This window comes from Somniosus microcephalus, chromosome 2, assembly GCF_052327205.1.
Source record: "Somniosus microcephalus isolate GS21.2 chromosome 2, FLI_Smic_1.0, whole genome shotgun sequence".
Taxonomy (NCBI): Eukaryota; Metazoa; Chordata; class Chondrichthyes; order Squaliformes; family Somniosidae; genus Somniosus; species Somniosus microcephalus.
In genome coordinates this window covers 271,334,014-271,357,890 of record NC_140988.1, presented here as the reverse complement: position 1 = coordinate 271,357,890, position 23,877 = coordinate 271,334,014, and the positions used below count along the sequence as shown (strand labels likewise).

Sequence of the window (23,877 nt, the reverse complement as noted above, 5' to 3'; positions counted from 1 at the left end):
GGTGGCGCTAACCGTTAGCGCTGCGCCGCTACCGATGATGTCATCGGTGTGCGCAGTGCCCCGCTGACACCCTGGCCACGATATTTGGCATTGCCCCCTGATTTACCGCCGGACGCTATGTCCGACCAGTTCAGGGGGGCCTACCTGCGGCTGGGGAGGCGCAAATTAAAGGAGAGGTGTGGGGCGGCCATTTTTGATGCTGGCCGCCTGCCAGCACCTGCCTGCGCTCCCATCCCTGGCCTCCTGAACCCCCCAGCGGAATGCCGGCTGCGTTCCAAGAGCCCGGCACTTCTCTTTGGTGCCGGGCTCTTTTGCCTGCACTCCCGATCCTTGGGGGCCCAGCTGGGCCCCAGATCGCGCTGCACAAGGCCCCTCCCCTTTAAGAAGGGGAGGAAGACCTGCAATACCGCAGCACGACGTGCCGCAGCGTGTGGCGCTGCGGCACGTTGCGACACGATATTCTGTCGCAGCATCCCAAGAGGGATGCGGGGTGCCTCCAGTAGCGCCACGCTTCCCTTTGGGACGCTACCACTCAATTTCTGGCGTGCAGCCGCGAATGCTTCCGGGGCGCTACTTTTAGCGCCCTGGCGGCCCAAACGGGGCTATACTCAATTTCTCCCCCAAAGCCTTCAGGCTTGATTTTTTAACACTATTATGTAGGAATTGACGAATTCCTAACCAATAACTGAGGTCAACTCAGGAGATCAATCAAACAGGTCTTTAATGTAAGACTGAACGAGTTCAAACACTTTGTTGAGATCGATACAGGAGAACCACGAAAACAGGTCTTAACAAGATAGAGATTCCACGAGGACTGCATGGACAGTCACGTGGTTTGCGACGTGACATCATCGCATTTGCCCGCACTCTTAAAGGGGCCACGCCCCGTACATACAAACACTATATACAAAACACAGTAATGTCTAACACAATGGTACCGGCTTAGGCTGGTGTTAGAACATCGTTAAAGGGAATTATATACAGTTGCCCAGAGTCATTCAGTGGCTCTGCCACAATTAGTCCTTTTAGAATTATTATTTACTGTGGCCCTGTTTGATTTACATCCTTGATTTCTCTGCCTTCCACTTTTGCTTTTCTCCATCCTGTCTTTTGTTTCTATCATTGCTTCCCTTTCCTCTGTCTCCCTGCACAGGTTCCCAACACCCTGCCATTTTAGTCTAAACCCTCCCCAACAGCACTAGCAAACACTCCCCCTAGGACATCGGTTCCGGTCCCGCCCAGGTGCAAACCGTCCAGTTTGTACTGGTCCCACCTCCCCCAGAACCGGTTCCAATGTCCCAGGAATTTGAATCCCTCCCCCTTGCACCATTCATCTAGCCACGTATTCATCTGAAATATCCTTCTATTTCTACTCTGACTAGCACGTGACACTGGTAGCAATCCTGATATTACTACTTTTGAGGTCCTATTTAATTTACCTCCTAACTCCCTATATTCAGCTTTTAGGACCTCATCCCATTTTTTACCTATATCATTGGTACCTATATGCACCATGACAACTGGCTGTTCACACTCCCCCTCCAGAATGCCCTGCAGCTGCCCCAAGACATCCTTGACCCTTACGCCAGGGAGGTAACATACCATCCTGGAGTCTCGTTTGCAGCCACAGAAACGCCTACTAATTCCCCTTACAATAGAATCCCCTATCACTGTAGCTCTCCCGCTCTTTTTCCTCCCATCCTGTGCAGCAGGTTCACCCATGGTGCCAGGAAGTTGGCTACTGCTGCCTTCCCCCGATAAGCCATCTCCCTCAACAATATCCAAAGTGGTATATCTGTTTGAAAGGGGGATGGCCACAGGGGACCCCTGCACTACCTGCCTGCGCCGAATACTCTGCCTGGTGGTCACCCATTCCCATCCTGCCTGTGCAGCCTTCACCTTCGGTGTGACCAACTCCCTAAACATGCTATCCACGATGTCCTCAGCATCGCAAATGCTCCAGTATGTATCCATTTGCAGCTCCAGCACCACAACGCGGTCCGTCAGTAGCTGCAGATGGATACACTTCCCACAACACATGGTCGTCAGGGACACAGGAAGTGTCCCTGATTTCCCACATAGTGCAGGAGGTGCATGCCACGGGGCCGAGCTGTACTGCCATGACTTACCCTTTAATTAATTCAAATTAAATTAAATCAAATCAATACCACCAATTACACTACAATTACATGATATACTCAAGGGCCCTGGTTTACTAGCACTCCCCGCTACACAACAGAGACACTAGAAACTATAAACCACAAATTTTAAGTTTAGAAAAAAGGTAGGGGAAATAGCAGCCCGGATGTCTCTCCCTACAATTTCCCCCAGCAATTTTTCTATTGGCCAGCATTAAAACCTTTGAATACCTATGGAGAATTATTTCAAAGAGCAAACCAGCCCCACCCCTTGGATGACTCTTAGACAAAGGCACCATGTAAGTAGAACCATAGAAAGGCACAGCTCATAAAAGAAGAAAGGATTGAAAATTAGGGTGTTTTCACTTGCTTTCTACATCATATCTGCATCCTGAACCATAGTGCTGGTCTCTTAGGTGGCCACATTCTCAAGAATATGATCCAGAAACCCCTCATTCTCTGACACTCTGGAGTATGGCCATTGTGGCATGTGCACAGAGTCAACTTTCTGACACTCAGTACAAACATGCTGTTGTTGGATACACAGAGGACCCATGATGGCCCACATACCAAACTCCACACACATTATGAGGATAGTCTGCACTGCCATCCATCTGTGTCTATCTTAAAAACATAGATAATGTTTGCTTGACCTCCCACTGGCACCAAACTCCACTTACTCATTTCACATAAGAATTCATTGTAGAAAAAAAACTCCTGTCTAACTGCACCTCCAGGCCACAGTCCCACTGAGGCTAAACTTCACACACTCCTGACCTTTTGCACTCCACTGTCAGCTGAGCTCTACTCAAATTTATACTTAACTTACACAATAGCCCAATTGCCACAGGAAAAACAGACAATCAGAGAACAGCTGATCTCACCACCTATTTAACCAATTGATTAAACTAATCAAATCAGCCCATAGTAAAGGCACCACATAAATATGTTTAAACATCTCCTAGTATTGAAGTAAATTAATTTGAACTCAAAATATATTAAAAGAAATAAATTAAACTGTAATTATTTGTGTCTGAATCACTCCCACTGAGAGTGAATCCCATACTCCTTTGGCCTGACACACTCCACTAGCCATAAATACCAAAAAATTCCCAGGTTTGAGCCCTGATCTGTGCAGAGTTAAATTGGGACAACAGTGGGGACACTACTGACCTCCGTGTTCCTGGTTTCAGGCTGGGGAAGAAATATTTGTCAGGATTCAATTCCTGACTGTTATTCAGCGATTGCAGCTGAAAATTTATGTCAGGGTATGGCACGGCTATGATGAACATCTATGGCTCAACAATCTGCCAACACACTATCCAGGTTCACCTAAGAAGAATGACCATTTGAGCGAGTTCCCAGAAGCGGCACCTGTTGAACCGTATCCAAGTACTGTATGAGCCACCACCTTCGGGAGAATAGGAGTAAGGGGAGAGAACTGTAAAAACAAATTATAATTCTGTTTTTGAAAAGGCCTGTTTTTTTGTGCAGGTTAACAGGATGAGCTTCATGTTGCCAGTGTGACACTTACACCAAAAGTCATACTGTCCATCAATACAAATTCCAGACCGTTTGAAAATAGAGTGCTCTACTAAAAGTTATTTACTGATTGTTCAATAAAGAGGACAGCTAATATGCTGTGGTATTTGACTTACTGGCCTACAAATTCCACTGGACTTTTCCCAGTCTCCTGCCACAGCTTTAGTGGGAGACCAGACGTAATGGTCATTTTCAGCCATCTGCGCCATTTCTCTTAGAGTTCCACCAGTCTCCCACTGAAGTTACGGCAGGAGACGGGAAGAACACCTGTGGAATTTTCAGGCCAACTTATTTAAAACAGCAGGAAAGGCCCAACAGTCTATGGTTTACTCAAAATATTCAATGGAAAATTTAGCTCTGAGCAACCACCTCATGGCTGCTTCTTCTGGACGAGTTTCTGTCACTTCTCAGTGTCTTAGAATTAAAGAATGTTAGAGTCACAGAAACAGGACATTTTATCCATCAAGTCTGTACCATGTACATGAGCTCCCTAGAACTTTTAATATTCCTTTTTTTCAATAAACTATTTAATTCCCTTTTAAATAATCTTGTCCCCAAAGCAACACTGACAGTGTTGTCAATCCCTTTGCTTATTTAAGAAAGAGGAAAGGGAAGAATGAAATACAAGACTAGACATTTTCATAACTTTTGGCCCAGAAGTTCGGGTCCCAACACGTGAGTACGGATGGAGTACTCACGCGTGGACCCGATGGAAGTGTCGGTTTCTTGCAAGCACTACGCATGCGCGGGAAACCGGCATTTCCGATCCTCTGAACCAAGGGGTTCAGAGGTCGAACGCGTGCGCGCAGGAGTCTGCGCGTGCGCGTTGAACTTCCTCTTTTTTTACAGGTTTGCCCGTGCATGAAGGCCTCTACTTTTTGCACAATTAAAAACCAGGCGTAAGGACTTCATTTTAAAAGGTAAGTGGTCAATTAATTAAAATTAGAACATTTTTTCCACAGGTTTATTATTTTTAAATACTTTACAGTAAGGTAAGTGTATTTTTAGCCTCGATTTTTTATAAAATTATTTTTTTCAAAAATTTAAATTATTGTTTAAAATAGTTATTTAATATTATTTATAGTTGATTTAAATAGTGTGATGTTTTTTCAAATTTATTTTAAGGTTAAGTACTGTTTTGGGTGCCCAGAGTTTTCATGAGTTTGACAGTTCTTTCGGTCAAACTCATGAATGGACTTTTCCCTCCTCCGATTGGTTGCCCAGTGCTCATGTGATCCCAGCCGACGCATCGCACTAAGTACGCCGCTGGATCACGCAAGCACAGCGCGCCGGGAGCTGGACCGGGCCACAGACAGGAAATCCACGCAGGCCCAGGCCTCAACTGCCGGCGCGCTAGGTAAGTGTAGGTCGGGGGCTTGAACCCGCGGGAAGCCCCCGACACGAATTTCTGGGCCATTTTCCATTCAGCAAGGTAAGGAATATTAAGTGGGGAACAATCTCCTACTTGGGTATCTAGTTTCGGCATCAGGCATTGTCAAGTGAAGTGCAGCATAGATTATCTACAAAGTAAAGTTCCCTCTCATCTGCCCCAGCAATGTGCCTTCAGCCAACCCAAGAAGAGTAGCCCACCTCTGACATGAGTGTGACATTTTTCCATGATTTCTTATTAGCTATCCTTTTAGCCTCTCTGAGTGAGATCACCAAGTGTAGCCATATTATGGACAGTATAGTCCTGGAGGCTCATCCCCACTAGGTTGCTTAAAACCAACAAACACCAACAGCCTATATATCCTGGCGGGTATCGCTCCCCCTGATATAAGAACAACGGTAGCCAGCAAGAAAGAGCGACTCCATCAAACATCAGATGAGAGGCACCCTCTGCATTGTCATATACCTACACCCAGCCGCCTAAAGTCAAGGAAGAGCTTCATGAACAGTGTTGTTCCATTACAATCAACCTCATCTGAAGCCCGCATCGCCTTGTGGAAAGACCGGCTCACCAGTCTTGAACAACCCCCAGCGATGGAAATTTTACCTGATGAAAGCCTTCCCCCAGGAGCTAATTGCAACTGGGCAATCTGGAAGTGCCTTAACAGACTTAGGACCGGTGTAGGTTGCTCAAAGGTGTCACTAAGCAAATGGGGATATTCAACCAGCCCGACAACTTGTGAATGTGGAGCTGAGGCACAGACTATGCAACATCTCCTGCAATGCCCATCGTTGGAGGAACCCTGCACTGTTGCAGATCTTGTCGAATCCAACAACAAGGCGCAAAAATGTGTCCAGTTCTGGCTGGGCTATGTATAGACTGTCCGTGGACATGATAAGAAGAAGATCCCCACTAGGAACTGGATTAAGACTGTTCAATCTCATTTTACAGAAAACAAGCAAATGACAGGCTCATCCTATCAGCTTGGGTGGATTCAATCCCAAGTCCCAGAGCTAAAAAGCTGTTGAGCTAAACCATTACACCACCCAACCTCTTCAGAAGAATTTATGTTAATTAAGGTTTTGAACAGATCTTATTGGTAGCAGAAGACAGGAAACATGTATTAACAACATCATACACAGTTAATCAACATTCACCTTTACAGCTGACTCTTGGTTATTAATGGTCATGTCTGGTTTACTTTTAACATTGGCTCCTGGGTCATTGAGCCAGATATTCAGTCGACCATCATTGCCACCGCTAGCAAGGAGCCCACCATCTGGTGACCATTTGAGGCTACATACTTGAGAGTTGTGACCAGAGAGTGTGCCAACATGGTGTCGTGCAATTCTTACATCATGGTGGTGAATAGATCCAAATCGGGAGCCACTGCAGAATGTAAATAGATGAATATATATATAAATACCATGAAACACCAACATTTTCATGCCTATATCAGCAAAGTTCAGCAGTTATTTAAGAAATGTGAAATCCCATTTACAATATTTCGATAAGGAATTGGCTTAACGACAGAAAACAGCAAGTTGTGGTAAATGACTGTTTTTCAGACTGGAGGATGGTAGACAGTGGTGTTCCCCAAGGGTCAGTGCTGGGGCCACTGCTTTTTTTATATATATATAAATGACCTGGATATTGGAATACAGAGTAGAATTTCTAAATTTGCCAATGACACCAAACTTGGGGGTGTGACAAACAGTGAGGATGATACCAATCGACTGCAACAGGACATAGAAAGGCTAGCGGAATGGGCAGACGAGTGGCAGATGGTATTTAATGCAGAGAAGTGTGAGGTGATGCATTTTGGCAGAAGGAACAGGGAGAGGCAATATACACTAAATGGCACAGTATTTAAGAGTGTGGAGGGACAGAGGGACCTGGGAGTTAATGTGCATAGGTCCCTGAAGGTGGCAAGACATATTGAGAGAGTGGTTAGCAAAGCATATGGGATCTTGGGCTTCATAAATAGAAGTATTGAGTACAAAAGTAGAGAAGTTATGCTGAACTTTTATAAAGCGCTGGTTAGGCCACAACTAGAGTATTGTGTCCAGTTCTGGTCATCCCACTTTAGAAAGCATGTGAAGGCCCTTGAGAGGGTGCAGAGGAGATTTACCAGAATGGTTCTGGGGATGGTAGATCTTGGTTACAAGGACAGGTTGGAGAAGCTGGATTTGTTTTCATTAGAGCAAAGGAGGTTGAGGGGTGACTTGATAGAGGTGTACAAGATTATGATGGGTTTGGATAGGCTAGACGGGGAAAGGCTGTTCTCACTAGTTGATGGTACAAAGACTACGGGACACAGATTTAAGGCTTTGGGCAAGAGATACAGGGGGGATGTGAGGAAAAACTTTTTTACGCACCGAATGGTGAGGACCTGGAATTCACTGCCGACGGAAGTGGTGGAAGCAGGGACACTCAATGTTTTCAAGGGGAGACTGGATAGGCACTTGAGGGAAATAAGCTTGCAGGGCTACGGGGATAGAGCGGGGAAATGGGACTGACTGAATTGCTCTACAGAGAGCCGGCATGGACTCGATGGGCCGAATGGCCTCCTACTGCGCCGTTATGACTCTATGGGGGTGATTTTAGCTCAGGTGCGGGTTGTTGTCATGTTATCCGAATTTCGTGTTTCCCACACGAATCTAAATGGATGTGGGAGATTGATGCAATTTTAACTCAATTGGCCAATTGATTTCCAATGTGTGGGAAGCCTTTGCAAGGGGATTTTTCATGACTGAAAGTCCCCTCCGATGATGTCATCATTGCTGCTGCATTTAAGGTCCACAGCAAGCCTTGCTTCTTCTGCAGGCTTCCAAGCTTCCTCCATTTGGTGTCAGAGGGACCTGCAGGAGAGAAGACAAGCGGGAGGGCAAGAGCAGCTCCTCGCTTTGACGAGGCAGCACTTCAGGCATTGGTGGATGGGGCTCGGGCCAACAGGGAGGTGCTCTTCCCTTCATTAGGGAGGAAGAGGCCTCCCACTCAGACCAAGGCTGTGTGGATGCAGGTGGCTGAGGAGGTCAATTCCTTGGGAGTCACCCGCAGAACCTGGACACAGTGCAGGAAAAGATTTCATGACCTTCAACGCACTGGAAAAGTGAGTATGAATTTCCCATCACCCTCAAGCTGATCCCCATTGCCTTTCCTCACCAGCACTCAGCTTCAGCAATCTCTTCCTCCACATCCCACTTGACACTGACATCCATGCATCCTTACCCATTCCCTCTCTCTCTATGCTCACATTCACATAACTATTCCACCATGCAGACCTCACACTCCCGCTCACTCTGATGCACTGAACACAACTGACAACACACTGGGAGGGCCCTTGGTCTTGCAACCTCACTCCATCTTTGTCTCCTTCTAAGTATCAATGTTATGCAATCTCTACACTCACTCCTACATTCTCACTCAACCTCCACTTGTCTCCCTCATTGCTGGAAAAGGGAGCTCACAACAAAAGAGAGCAAGCCAGGACACCCTCAATAGCCCACCTGACCCCCTGGGAGGATGCCGTCCTGGAAATCATTGGTATTGAGGATGATTCGTGCATGTGAGATGGACAGATGGGTGCAACACAGCAAGCTGGTGACAGAAAAGTTTCCCATCTCTCTCTTTGACATTGCATGAGTCGCTGATAATGATTGTCAAGCTGTGACAGATGGACTTATGAGCATCTGCAAAAAGCTATGTGCATGTAGCCTTGGCATCACATCTGTAACTCTTTCCTTTACTCCCCCACAGGACCATCACAAGCATCCATCCCCCCTAGCCAGGAAGAAGAGGCTGAGCAGCCAGACTCCTCAGAGGAAGCTGCAACCTCTGAGGGCGCAGCGTCACCAGAATTCTGCGCACCCAGCACCAGCGCAGACACTCACACCTCGATGGAACCTTCGGGACATAGAGTAGTGTTGTCACCTGGTGTATCACAGCTCACAAGTGAGCATCAGCAGATTCTGGAGAGCAGTGGAGAGTCCTAGTCGGAGGGCGCAGGACTCTGCCAGCTCGGCTCAGCAGCATGTCGACCCTCTGCCTCTGCGTCCATCCATGAGATCAGTGGTGATGGAACTCCAGGCACAGATGCAGGAGTCTCTGGCAGGTTTTGTCTCTAGGGTCGCTGCGAGTGTGGAGCGAATGGAGGAGTCCATAGCGAACATGAGCAGAGCCTTTGTGGAGTTATTGGCGCATGAACACATCAACACGTAAAGGATGGCTACCTCCGTGTTAAGACTGGCTACCATGCAGGAGAGGATGGCTACGGTAGAGGAGAGGAGGGCTACGGCCATGGAGGAGCTTAGCCGCCAGGGTATGGAAAACATGCTCATTGTTCAGAATAGAATGACATCTCTTGAGGAGCGATGGGCATCTATTGAACAGAGAAACCAGACCTTCATGGAAGTCCTTCTGAGTAGGACTGCCATTGCAGATACGGGTCCCCATGGCCCCCCTGATGTGCAGCAAGGTGCTCTCCAGCCATTTGCAGGTGCTGAGAGGGACCTGATCCATGAGAGGGAGGTTGGTGGCAGACCTCAAGGAAGTGGGGGCTCCTCTCCAAGCGCTCACACTTCCATGCCACTGCAGAGCCCTCGGTCAGAGCCCCACCGGAGTCCACGCCCAAGTGAGATAGGCGTCTCAACCCCTGCACAGCCGCAGGAGCAGCAGACTGTTGACGAGCCCTCACAGGCTCGCAACCCCAGAGGATGCCCGCCAAAGGTGTCAAGACAGGAGCAGCAGGAAAGTGAGCAAGGTGCCTCCACATCTGCTGAAGCCACAGGGAAAGCACTACGTAGGAGCACATGTAAGTGGAAAATTCTACACAAGTAGCCATAAGGGTGGTCACTTGGGTGAAATGTTGTGTTTATTGTAAAAATGCCATCAGTTGGTTCTTGTACATAAAAATTCTGATGGCAACTGTTGCAGTTGTGGCGTGTGTCATTTCGCGAATGGGACTTTCACATTGAGGGCTTAGGATTACTTGCACTTGTCAGTATGCTGGTCAAATAGCTAGGATTCCGCAGGGTCTTGGCTATTGTCGATGCTCAGGTAAGAAGCTGCGAAGCAAAAGTGTTTGATTGACTAGGCTAAGCAAATCTGGCCAGGATGAGTGCGTTCCTTGCATCCCGGGCAGCAATGTTCTCGCGTAATGCTGCCGCTGGTTGATGGGCCTCTGCAGGATCTTCGTTTTTGCCCTCCTCCACTCTTCCTCCTCCTCCTCTGAGGAGGAGGAGGATATGTGAGGAGCCACTTGGTCCTCAGGAATTTGCAAGCCACGACGCTGTGCCATGTTGTGAAGTACACAGCAAACCACGATGATTCTGGAGACCCTGGCTGCTGAGTACTGCAGGGCTCCACCTGATCTATCCAGGCATCTGAAGCGCATCTTCAGCAAACTGATGGTTTGCTCAATAATGGATCTGGTGGAAATGTGGCTGGAGTTGTAGCACTCCTCAGCTTCGTTGGCTGGCCTCCTCAAAGGCGTCATTAGCCACGTCCTCAGGGGATAGCCCTTATCCCAAGTAGCCATCCGTTAAGTTGGTCTGGCGGACTGAATAGCGAAGGCACACTAGACTGGCGCAGTATGAAAGAGTCATGGCAACTGCCAGGGTACATGGCACAAACATGCAAAATTTCCTTCTTGTGGTCACACACCAGCTGAACGTTGAGGGCGTGGAAGCCCTTGCAGTTGATAAAAACACCTGGATTGCGATGGGGTGCCCTAAGGGCCACATGTGTGCAGTCAACGATGCCCTGCACCCTTGGAAAGCCTGCCAGATGAGCTAATACAACCGCTCGCGCCATGACACTTGCTCGATCCTTGGTGAAATGGATGTGATTGTGCGCGATGGCAAAGAGGGCATCGATTACCTGCATGGTGCAAGTGTGTGCAGCCACTTGGGAGATGCCGCTGATGTCTGCTGCTTATCCCTGGAATGAGCCTGAGGCAAAAAAGTTGAGTGCGGTGGTGACTTTGATGGCCACTGGTAATGGCTGTCCACCTGGTCCTCTGGGCAGCGGGTCTTGCTGTAGCATTGCACAGATGTCAGTCGCTACCTGTCGCGAAAGTTGGAGCCGCATTTGGCACTGCTGCTCAGACACGTAGAGGTAGCTGACCCTGCGTCTGTAGACCCTGTTTGGGGGGTATCTCCTGCGCCGACGGGCTTCCAGGCGCTGGGCCCTTCTGGCCTATGCAGCTTCAGGTGGGTGAGCTGCAGCCTGGCACTCCTGCTGCTGCTGCTGTTGCTGGTGCTGCTGTTGTTCCTGGATCTGCTGGTGCCGCGGCTGGTGCTCGAGCTCCTCTAATGCTCATATTTAAATCCCATCGTTTTTTGTTCGGTCTGACATACCCCGTGCATCTGATGGATAGCTCAATGTATTACATAGTATTTACAGCACAGAAAGAGGCAATTCGGACCAACAGATCTATGCCAGTGTTTATGCGCCACATGACACTCCTCCCACATTACTTCATCATACCTTATCAACCTATCGAACATGTTGCCGACCATAATTGCCCTGACATTGGCAATAGAGTGTAAATGGTTGTTAGATGGGGATCGATTTTCAATTGACCCTTCAATTGGGCACGCCAGAGGGCTCACGCTACTGCACTATTCCTGCCTGAAGACGGGGAGGGGATGGGCTAAAAATCAGCCCTATGGAGTTTTGGATCTTATGATTGAATATAACATACCTGCTAACAGTCCTTTAACATTACCTAGCAAATATCTGTGCTGTCTGACTGTCCAATGTAATTACAATGCAATCAGGCAAATAAAATTTCCTGTGAAACCCAACCCTACAAACAGTGACACAGGCTACAACCTCAGTTCTCAATTTCCTATTTTAATCAAGAAATCCCAACATTAAACAGCGCCGCTGAGAAAAACAACAAAATACCACTATCAGTTTATTTGCTAATTCTACTAAAATCCATACCCTGGCACAAATAGCTTAAGAGGTAGAACTACAAATTAAAGACGGGCTGGGGGAGAGAGAAGTAGTAAGGGAGAAGGGTTTAGGGAGGGACTTCCAGTAAGTAAGCCCAAATTAGCTGCGTATTCTGCTACTGAAGGTGTAACAGAGAAAGGGGAAGAAGGATGCATAGGAGGCTGGACACGGAGAACTGGAGGGTACCAAATAAGTTGGCACTTCTCTTCCTAATGTACAACTGGCTTATCTGTTACTTGATACCAGATAAGCATAAAGATGGTCATAGAGTTGAGGAAGGTTGTAGAGAGTTAAAGATGAGTGTTTCCAGCATACATTTAAATAAAGGAAACTATGATGGTCTGAGGCGTAAGTTGGGTAGGATTGATTGGGGAATGTCACTCAAAGGGTTGACGGTGGATAGGCAATGGCAAACATTCAAAGACCGCATGGATGAACTACAGAATTTGTTCATCCCAGTTTGGCATAAAAATAAAACAAAAAAGGTGACTCAACCGAGGCTAACAAGGGAAATTAGGGATAGCATAAGATCCAAGGAGAGGACATATAAATTGGCCAGAAAAAGCAATAATCCTGAGGATTGGGAGCAGTTTAGGATTCAACAAAGGATGACAAAGGGATTAATTAAGAAGGGGAAAATAGAATGAGAGTAAGCTTGCAGAGAACATAAAAACTGACTATAAAAGCTTTTGTAGATATGTGAAGAGAAAAAGATTGGTGAAGTCAAGCGTAGGTCCCTTGCAGTCAGAATCAGGAGAATTTATAATGGGGAACAAAGAAATGGCTGACCAACTAAATACATATTTTGGTTCTGTCTTCACAAAGGAGGACACAAATAACCTCACAGAGATGCCGGGGAACATAGGGTCTGATGAAAGGGTGGAACTGAAAGAAATCAGTATTTGTAGGGAAATAGTGTTAGGGAAATTGATGGGACTGAAGGCCGATAAATCCCCAGTGCCTGATAATCTACATCCTAGGGTACTTAAGGAAGTGGCCCTAGAAATAGTAGATGCATTGCTGATCATCTTCCAACATTCGATGGAATCTGGAACAGTACCCATGGATTGGAGGGTAGCTAATGTTACCCCACTATTCAAAAAAGGTGGCAGAGAGAAAACGGGGAATTACAGACCGGTAAGCCTGACATCGGTAGTGGGGGAAATGCTAGAGTCCATTATAAAAGATGTAATAGCAGAGCACTTGGAAAACAGTGACAGGATCGGACAAAGTCAACATGGATTCACAAAAGGTAAATCGTGCTTGACTAATCTACTGGAATTTTTTGAGGATGTAACTGGTAAAATAGATAAGGGAGAACCAGTGGATGTGGTGTATCTAGACTTTCAGAAGGCCTTCGATAAGGTCCTGCATAGGAGATTAATGTGTAAAGTTAAGGCACATGGGATTGGGGCAAGGTATTGACTTGGATAGAAAACTGGTTGGCAGACAGAAAGCAAAGAGTTGGAATAAATGGGTCTTTTTCCGAAGGGCAGGCAGTGACTAGTGGGGTACCGCAGGGATCGGTCCTTGGAGCCCAGCTATTCACAATATATATAAATGATCTGGACAAGGGAACTAGATATAATGGCCTAGAAATTCAGTTGCGTGCGCCAGCCGTTAGCGCCTTAGGAGGAGTAGATCTCGAGCGCTAGGCACTTAGCGGCCAGGCGCAGCGCGATCTGCGCCTACGCCCAACTTCAGTAGACATTTAGCGCCGGCGCAAAGTGTTTGCGCGCGCTCAGCTGCGCGCGCAGATTATGACGTCATTTCCTCGTGCAACACCCTTTGTGCGCCCCAATCCGGAATTTCAGTCGCGCCCGCCCAATGTGGGCGTGGCGGTCCTAAGAACTGTGAAATGGAACGCAGCAGAGGCCATGCGGGCCGCGCAAATTAAAGGGCACTTACCCTGAACTGTAAAGGCCAGCCATTTTGCAGCAATCACTCTTGTGCAACGGATTTATGGACAGAGACAAAGGAAGAGAGCTTACTGCTTTGGCCCAACATAGGAGAGGTATTTTTGGCTTCAGGCCAGAGCTTGGCAATTCGCCTTCATTGTGAGGTCATTGTTTGCCAGTATATTATGGGGGCTGCATGGGGTGCCAACCCTCAGTTTCAGCATTATGTGCGAAGGGCTCGCAGACGCTGTGTGAGAGGGGCAGCCCTGGCTAGACGCAGAGGGGGCAACAGGCGTCGGCAACGTAGGCCTTACCCACTCAGGGAATACCGCCAGCAGGTGTCCTATCTCACCATGCCTGCCGCGCAGTGTGTTAGGAGGCTGCGCTTCAGAAGGGAGGTGGTTGCAGAGATCTGCCAGCTGCTTCACAGAGATCTCCGGCCACAGCTGAGGTGCAGGACGTCTCTGTCGGTGGAAGTGAAGGTCAAGGTGGCTCTGAACTTCTATGCAAGCGGCTCCTTCCAAGCCGCTGCTGGGGACATTGCTAACATATCCCAGTTCGCCATGCATTGCTGCATCCGCCAGGTGACCAATGCCCTTTTCAGAAGGAGACACCAATTCATCTCCTTCCCCATGACCCTGGAGAAGCAGCAGCAGCGTGCAGTGGGATTTGCAAGAATAGCGGGCTTCCCCATGGTGCAGGGCGCCATTGACTGCACGCATGTGGCTTTGCGGGCACCTATCGACAATGCCGAGGATTACCGCAACCGGAAGGGCTACCATTCCCTCAATGTACAGCTGGTGTGTGACCACAGGCAGCGCATCCTAGCTGTCAATGCCCGCTTTCCAGGCAGCAGCCACGATGCATTTATCCTGCGACAGACTACTGTGGCTGACATGTTCCAGGCACAGCCTCCCCCAAGAGGATGGCTTATCGGGGACAAAGGCTATCCTTTGTGTACCTGGCTCATGGCCCCGCTCCGCGCGCCAGGACCCCTGCTGAGGAGGCATACAACGAAAGCCATCAAGCCACTAGGAACATCATAGAACAAACGATTGGCGTCCTCAAGCAACGGTTCCGCTGCCTGGATCGTTCCGGCGGATCTCTGCAGTATTCGCCGGACAGAGTCTCCCAGGTCGTGGTCGTTTGCTGCATGCTGCACAACCTGGCTATCCGCAGGACTCAGGCACTGCCACCTCACGCTGGAGCACCACCCCAGGAGGAGGAGCAGGAGGAGCATGAGGAGGAGGAGTACCAGCCCAGGAGGGAGGCACAAGGTCCAAGGGCCGCCCGTCGGCGGCTTATTTAACGTCACTTCTAGGCCCCCTGTCAGGGAATGGCTTGTGGCAATGAAGGGACCTGAATGCAGCCGCTCCGCAAGCCCTCAGCCGGTTAAGGCAACAACCACTTCAAACATCAAACATGGACAAGCTGAATAAATAAAATGCTTTATTGAACAAACTCAGGGCCCTTCCCACATGAAACCCAAAAACAGACAACACCCCCAAAAAACAGTCACACACATGACTCACTCCCACAACCTGGGGAGGAATAACAAAACATTTCCACAAAAATGGCCTTCATCCTCGGCCTTACAAAAACAACCATCCCCATAAACAAAACAACCATCCCCATATAAAAACAACCATCCCCATATAAAAACAACCATCCCCATATAAAAACACATTTGCCCACACCCTCTACTTGTGGCCTGCGAGGGCGATTCCTTGTCCAGCCTTTTGCGGCCCCTGGCCGCCCTGCTGCTCCTCCTCAAAGTGTGCCCAGTGGCTGCTGCAAGGCTGGGGGAAGGCTCCTGAGGGGCACATGGCGTGACGGCAGATGCCCTTGGGGGTCGGCCTAGACGAGCTCTGGCCCTCGAGGGGCCGGCTGGTGACTGCTGCAGCTGTGGCTGGGCAGCAGCAGTCTCTCCAGCAGCTCGTCGCAGCTCCACTGGGGGAGTGGCAGTGGTGGCTGCAGGAATGGGGGCAAGCTGGCTGATGGCAGGCGCTCGCTGCTCACCTGAGACACTGGCACTCGCCCGGGCCAGCACTGCAGCATGCACAGCAATCTGCTGAAGGACAGACCGCTGTGCTGCTGCAGCGCGGCGGGTGCCCTGGCGATGCCTGGCTGACACAGCGAGTGTGGCAGCAGTGAGTGCCCGTACTGCCCTGGTCTGTGCCCGCATCAGACCAGCCAGTGACTGCACGGCACCACTGATCACCTGGCCACTCGCTGCGTGAGCTGCCCCGAATTCCGCCCAACTCGCTGCCTGTGCTGCCCCGAATTCGGCCCGACTCGCGGCCTGTGCTGTCCCGAATTCGGCCCGACTCGCGGCGTGTGCTGCTTCGAATTGCTCGAAACTCCTGGCCTGTGAGGCGCCGAAATCGGCCACACTATGAGCCAGGGACTCGATGGCCTCAGGCAACCATGCCACAACCCCCATGAACTCGGTGTGCCGGCGATCCGAGTCCACGGACATTTGATCGAGGAGGCGCACCTTCTTGGCGAGGACCGTCTCCGGACTGGAGGCTGGACTCTCCCTCTGGGGAGAAGGCCGCCGAGCTGCTCGACCCTTCCCACATTGCTGGATGCCACTGGGCCCAGCAACTACACTCCCCTGCAACCCTTCCCCCCTCTGGGAAGAAGGCCGCCGAGCTGCCCGACCCTTCCCGCGTTGCTGCACGCCACTGGGCACAGGAGCTACACTCCCCTGCGACACTTCCCCCTGGCTCTCCTCCAGGGAAGACGTGTCCCCTCCATTGGCACCCCCTGGCGCGGCTGAGGGTTCCCCTGATGGGCCGCCTTCCTCTTCCTCTTCCTCCTCCTCCTCCTCCTCCTCTTCCGAGGGGCTGTCACTGGCAGCTTCAGGGACCTCCTCCTCACCATCTGAAAGCAGGTAGGCACAAGAGTAGCTTTAGAGTGAGGAGAGGGCGTCAGAGAGGGAGGCATGAGTGGTGGCATTCAGCGCATTGGTCGGACAGTGGCAAAGGATGTAGATCTGAAGCGCAAGTGGGACGAGAGAGGTCCAAAAGGTGATGTCCTTACCATTGGTGCCCAGAACAGGGTCGGCATCTCCAGATGCAACGGGGCCAATCACCCGGGCACCCATGAGGCTACCCACGTGCTCTTCCAGGTCACTGAGCTGCTGGATCTGGGGACGGCCTCCCCCGGTCACAGTCCGGCTCTTCTGATTGTGTGCCAGCTTGGCCTGCAAGAGAAAGGACGGCCTCCAAGTACAGTGTGGTGCCCTGATCTTGTGTGCACTGCCTCCCATGGTCGAATAGCTTGGCCAGTGTGGTGCCCTGATCTTGTGTGCACTGCCTCCCATGGTCGAATAGCTTGGCCAGTGTGTAAAGTGCAGAATGTGCAATTGATGTTCATGCCAGTCCCATAGCTGCTAGATGAGGGCTGGCCGTTAGGGCTTTTAGGTCCCTTTGCCCATAATGTGAGGTGCACATGCAAGGATGAGGAGGACACTGGAAAGGGGACTCACCCTGACAATCCTTGTGAGGTCATTGAACTTTTTCCGGCATTGGAACGCGTTCCTGGGGACCTCGCTGTTGGATGTGACCCTGTGGGCGACCTCCCTCCAGGCTTTCCTGTAGACACTGGTGGCAGGCTTCTTGCCACTGTCCGGGAACAAGAGTTTGCGTCTCCTCTCCAAAGCCCTAACCAGCACCCTCAAATCATGGCCAGTGAAGCGCTGCGCTCGTTCACGGGCCTTCTGCATCTTTCCCGGCGCTATTTCGGTTCAGCAGCAGTGTTTAGGCCTAGCTGGAGGGCTGCAGTGCCCAGGGCGTGGCAGCAGACGAACTCGACCCTTCCCCCTTTAAGAGCTGGCCGGCGCCAGGGTGTCTGCTGTCAATCAAGAAATGACCGCACCTGCGCTGCGCCCGGCCTCGGCGGTTTAGCTCAGCACCGCTGGCTTTGCGCCTAAAGATAGTTGTGTAACGCCAGTTTTAGCGCTCGAGCAAACTCTTAGGGCGAAGCTACTGAATATCGGCGAAGTGGCCTCGACTTTGCGCTGGGCGCAAACTTTAGCGGCCGCCCGACTTTTCCGCCCCAAAAGTGGCTATACTGAATTTCTAGGCCAATATCTCCAAATTTGCAGACAACACAAAGCTGGGTGGGCGTGTGTGCTGTGAGGAGAATGTCGAGAAACTCCAGGATGATTTGGACATGTTGGGTGATTGGGCAGAAACATGGCAGATGCAGTATAATGTGGATATATGTGAGGCTATCCACTTTGGTGGCAAAAACAGGAAGGCAGATTATTATCTAAATGGCAATAGATAGGGAGAAGGAGAAATGCAACGAGACCTGGGTGTCCGTGTGCACCAGTTGCTGAAGGTAAGCATGCACGTGCAGCAGGCGGTTAAGAAGGCAAATGGTATGTTGACCTTCGTAGCGAGAGGGTTTGAGTACAGAAACAAGGATGTCTTGCTGCAGTTGTACAGGGCCTTGGTGAGACCATATCTTGAGTATTGTGTGCAGTTTTGGTCGCCTTATCTGAGGAAGGATGTTCTTGCCATGGAAGGAGTTCAATGAAGATTCACCAGGCTGATACCTGGGATGGCAGGAATGACGTATGAGGAGAGATTGGGTCGATTGGACTTGTACTCGCTGGAGTTTAGAAGAATGAGAGGTGATCTCATTGAAACTTATAAAATTCTGACAGGACTGGACAGACTAGATGCAGGAAGGATGTTCCCAATGGTCAGGCAGTCCAGAACAAGGGGACACAGTCTAAGGATAAAGGGTAGGCCATTTAAGACAGAAATGAGGAGGAATTTCTTCACCCAGAGAGTGGTGAACCTGTGGAACTCTCTACCACATAAGGCGGTGGAGGCCAGTGCATTAAATATATTCAAGAAGGAGTTGGATATATTTCTTAAGGCTAAAGGGATCAAGGGTTATGGGGAGAAAGCAGGGACCGGGTACTGAATTTGGATGATCAGCCATGATCGCATTGAATGGCGGCGCAGGCTCGAGGGGCCGAATGGCCTACTCCTGCTCCTAGCTTCTATGTTTCTATGTTTCTATATAGAACTAGCCATTGAAAATATTATCCATAATGATCCAGGACAATAGGAAAATTTGTTATCTCATTTCGGCTAGAAGTTGGCATTCACATGAGAGAGGGTGAGAAACTGTGTTCTTGCATAAGGATAAATACAATCAATGCAGCCACAGGCCGAACTGGACAGGAAGCCATCCAGCCCTTCAGAGCATGAGGCCTGGGAGATTTTAACCCCCTGGACCCACTGAGCCTCCCGGTCGAACCCAGCGGGAAGAGCTATGTGACCGGCGGGTGGAAACGGGATTTTGAGTGGCACGAGGCTGCCGCCAGGGGCCCGATCGCGCAGACCCCGGCGGTAAGGTAAGTGTTTGGGAGAGGGGTTAGGACGGTCAGAGGGGGAGGGAAGCCCGTAGGCTGGGGAGGCCTGAGGTTTCCCTGTGGGACCCAGAGGGCTTTGCCATGCAGGCCTGGGGTTAGTATTGCAGTTGGGTCCCAATGACCTGATCTGCATATTTAAAGCAGGACCCCTCTGCCTTCCCACTTTCTCACCAAAAAAAGCACGTTAATATCGGGACCTGTGGGAAGGCAGCGGGATAGGAGTGGGTAAGTCACATTGGGCATTTACTTGCCCGGTTGACTAAGACTGATGGTATCAGAGTACAGGGTGCTACGTGGGTTGGAGATTCATGATAATCTTTCCTTTCATGTGAAAATGATAACACAACTCAACAAGATTTGTACAAAACAAGATATTCACAGAAGAGCTGGGAAATTCTAATGACACTTTTCAAATTGGTTCAAAACAATGTAACATTTAACACACAGATTAAAGTGGCATTTTTGCAAAATTGAGAAAAAAGCCAAACTAAAAGTGTATTTTTATTATTTTCTTCTAAATTTTAGTCCCAGATATCTTGTTTCTGCTTTTTCACACTGGGAAGAATTGTCAAATTTGAGGCTTTTTCCGTAACTATCTGAGCAAAACTGTGTGTTTCATCTTATACGTACAGTAAAAACCCAGCAAATTCTAATAGTCAATTCATACCTGTTTAAAGAGTATTTAAATGGTTAGTAAAATTATGCTAAAATGATTGAAACGTGTGAGTATATATGTTTACATGATGATTGTGCAGCCAGACTACTAAAGACATACCTGCTAAGAATGTAGTCATTCCAGCTCAGAGCGCCAACCATTGAGCTATGACTATGCATATTTCGCAATTTCTTCTTAGTCTCAACATCCCACAACTTGGATTTTTAAAAAAAAGAAATTCTTGTTATGGGAACAATTTATGATCAAAATTTATTCTTTTTACAATGGTCTAAATTTTGGCATCCAAAATATACAATGGCGATATCACTTTTTCACTTCGCCTCTTATCCCAAAGGCTGTGGCTTATTACTGCAGTATGGTTCCAAGTATGCCAGCAGCACTCTTAAACCTCTGCAAGTGCCCAATTGTTAAAACATTGTTAGCTGGTGTTGGAACAAACTTTGCAGACCTCCATCCGCAGCCCATCCATTAGCAGTGCCAACAGAGAGCCATTAGTTTTGTATAAAATATGCACACATTGAAACCAAATTTCTATACTCCTGTGGTGCAAGTTGAGGGTAAGAGGCCTGGTTAAGGTGGAATATCCGGCGGAACCTGGGGATGGCTGGTCTCCACTCAGGATCATGCCCTTTGAAAATCTGCATTGGGGCAGGTTTCGTCCATCCCAAAAATGGCTCCTGATGTCAGAGGGGGTCAAGGATGAGCAGAGAGAATTCTCACTCCTGTAATTTCTTCAGCCATGGCCTCTATATTGCTGAGTGACCTTCACACCAGAATGAAAACTAAAGGGTTGACAACTCCTGACTATCTGGAAATAGCTATCTATTGCATAGGTGTTTTTGTTATCGCTTGTATGGCGGTGACGGTTATTATTTGCTGAATGAAGAACACAGCAAAGAAGCCAGATTTTAATGCAAACAGGTCGTTGGAGCGGCAAAAGTGGGCCTGGGGCCTAGCCTTAAACCCCTCCATAAGAACACCGGCAGCTGCATTAATATTGATCCCCTTAGGTATGTTACATTGCACATCTACAATGTTACACACAATCATTGTTGTTAATATCTTTAGCTTATTTCTTCAAGCCAGAATTTATTATATGGGGCACTTTAAGCACTTTGAAATTTTGATTAAAACAAACAAAAATGTCTTCTATAATCTATTCAGTTATTAAATTGAACTGAAATGACAACAATTAATACCCTGTTACCTGCACATCAGCAGCACTGGTTCCAATTGCAAGATTGTTTCTATCCTTAATCCAGGCAACTGATGAGATGTATCCTGGTACCACATTTATGGCCTCATGCACTCCCTTCTCTGGGTGCCAAAGGTACACTGCATTGGAAAGAGCAATGGCTACAAGGTTTGCAGCATTCCAGTCAACCAAATTAAGATCTAGAAAATATAATGCAGAATGGTGTAACAACAAAAACCTGCATTTTATATGATGCCTTTAATATAGAAAAAGATCCCAAGCTGCTTCACAGAGGCTTGAGGAAAATGGACACCGAGCCAAAGAAGGAGAGATTGGGAGGGGTAACCAAAAGCTTTGTCAAAAGCGGTATATTTTAAGGAGGGTCTTAAAGGAGCAGACCTAAGTGGAGAGGCAGAGGGGTTTAGGGAGGGAATTCCAGAAAGTTGGACCCAGGCAGCAGAAAGTATAACTGTCAATGATAGGAGATGCACAAGAGGCTAGAGTCAGAGGAACAGTGGGGCTTGTACGTCTGGAAGAGATTACATAAATAAGGAGGGATAGGACCATGGAGGGATTTAAACTCAAGAAAGAGAATTTTAAATTTGAGGTGCTAGGAGACTAAAAGCAATGCAGTTTTGGAAGAACAAGGGTGATGGGTGAACGTGACTTGGTGTGGGATAGGATACTGGCAGCACAGTTATGACAAAGAAATCACTCAGATTTATGTGGATTTTATAGGCTAGTGCTTAGAACTATTTTCTCAGCAACTATTAGGTCCTGAAATTTCACAGGGGTTCTCCTGGTCTCCCACTGTTACTCCTGTAGGAGACAGGCAGAACTCCCGGCAAAACAGCAGAGACCCAGCTTAACCTGGGTTACGCTGGGTCCCCGCAGAGTTACAGTGGGAGACTTGAGGATCCCCATTGGAAATTTAGGGCCTTAGTGTCAATTAATTAGGTGTCTGTAGTTAAAATAATACTGATGAAGATCATTCATTAAAATCTGCCAAAATCCAAATCAATTCCTTCCACTGGTGTGTTCAAACATTAAAAAATTACTTTTGCTCGGTTACTTCCTCTACCTCAATTTCATTCAAATTATAATACGATAGCAAAATACTGCGGATGCTGGAAATCCGAAATAACAACAGAAAACGCTGGAAAAACTCAGCAGGCCAGGCAACATCCGTGGAGAGAGAAACCGAGTCAATGTTTCGGGTCGAAACCCTTCTACAGAACTGAGAAAAAAAGGCAGGAAATGAAAAGATTAAAAGGCAGTTTGGGGCTGGGAAATGGGGGAGGGGATGAAAGAAAAAACATTAAGAGATATTCAAGGTGAGACGAGATAGTAATAGGACAGGTAAAGAAACAAACAATGGCTCTAGATGAAGTGTGAAATGCGCTGGCAGAGTGAAAGACAGCTGCCATGTGGGAGAGAAAAAAAGGAAAAGGCACAAACCAAAAGTGTGGATAAAAAATATAAAAATATAATAGGGGCCGAGGTTATGATCTGAAATTGTTGAACTCGATATTGAGTCCGGAAGGCTGTAAAGTGCCTAATCGGAAGATGAGGCGCTGTTTCTCGAGTTTAAGCTGAGCTTCCGTGGAACAATGCAAGAGGCCGAGGACAGTGAGGTCCGAGTGGGAATGGAGCGGTGAATTGAAATGACAGGCGACCGGAAGCTCGGGGTCACCCTTACGGACTGAACGGAGGTGTTCCGCAAAGCGATCACCCAATCTGCGTTTGGTCTCCCCAATGTAGAGGAGACCACATCGTCTTCTGTAGAAGGGTTTCGACCCAAACCGTTGACTCTGTTTCTCTCTCCACAGATGTTGCCTGGCCTGCTGAGTTTTTCCAGTGTTTTCTGTTGTTATTTCATTCAAATTATCTTAATTGCAGTAAGGATTAGTACACAGACATGTCTCTAGCAATGTGCTAGAGCAATGTGGCTAATTGCTGAGAGGTTTCCTTCAACAGTGTACTATGGATCCCTCCCTGTCTCATTTTCCCTCCTTCCCTAGGTAACCTGGCTAGAACAGTCTTTTAAAGGAAAGCCAGAATGTGAATGACAGCTGAAACTGGGATTCAAATTTTTATCTTCTGGTCAAGAGCCCAACATTCTAATGTTACAGCTACCAGGCTAGTCACTCAACATGTTAATCAAAAAATAAATTCAAGTGCAACCTGCAGTTTGGCAGTCAAACATTGAGAAAGTTGAGATGAAACAATAACTAAAATGCCTTACTGCCTTGGGGTGCATGGCAGCCTGTAGTTCTTAATTTTGTACCATACAGAATATATTTGAATATGCTCCAAGGTAATAATACTTCTATGGTAATTTGTGACTTTGTGGTTGATGGCAGTGATATCACCGCTGACAATGGCAGAGAGACCATCCCATCAAGGCGACTGAGCAAAGAACTTTGTGATCAGACAACAATTTCCTGCTTTAATTCTCTCTACAAGGCCAGGAAAACTGCTGAAGAAATTGGAAACCACTTTTCTGAGCTAAAATGGGCCTCCACAGCCTGTAGTGTCTCCGTTACCCCATTACTATCTCATATAAGGAACACAACTAACCACAAGACTTATCACTTCCAAAATTCTCTGCAGCCTCAGGGAAAAAAGGACATATACAGAATGCACATAGTGAACCCCATGGTAAGGGCGCCATGAC

General features: G+C 48.3%; 1 protein-coding gene across 1 annotated transcript in view; it reads right to left on the bottom strand.

The window, feature by feature from the left end:
* The window catches only part of LOC147123390 (cell division cycle protein 20 homolog), a 134,380-nt gene that overhangs the window by 64,476 nt on the left and 46,027 nt on the right, over window positions 1-23,877 (bottom strand). Inside the window, exons 5-7 of the mRNA XM_085965965.1 lie at window positions 21,213-21,400; window positions 20,105-20,199; window positions 6,228-6,459 (exon numbers count right to left, since the gene is read on the bottom strand). Coding sequence (XP_085822091.1) covers window positions 6,228-6,459; window positions 20,105-20,199; window positions 21,213-21,400 — 515 coding nt within the window. The remainder of the gene's footprint in view (window positions 1-6,227; window positions 6,460-20,104; window positions 20,200-21,212; window positions 21,401-23,877) is intronic.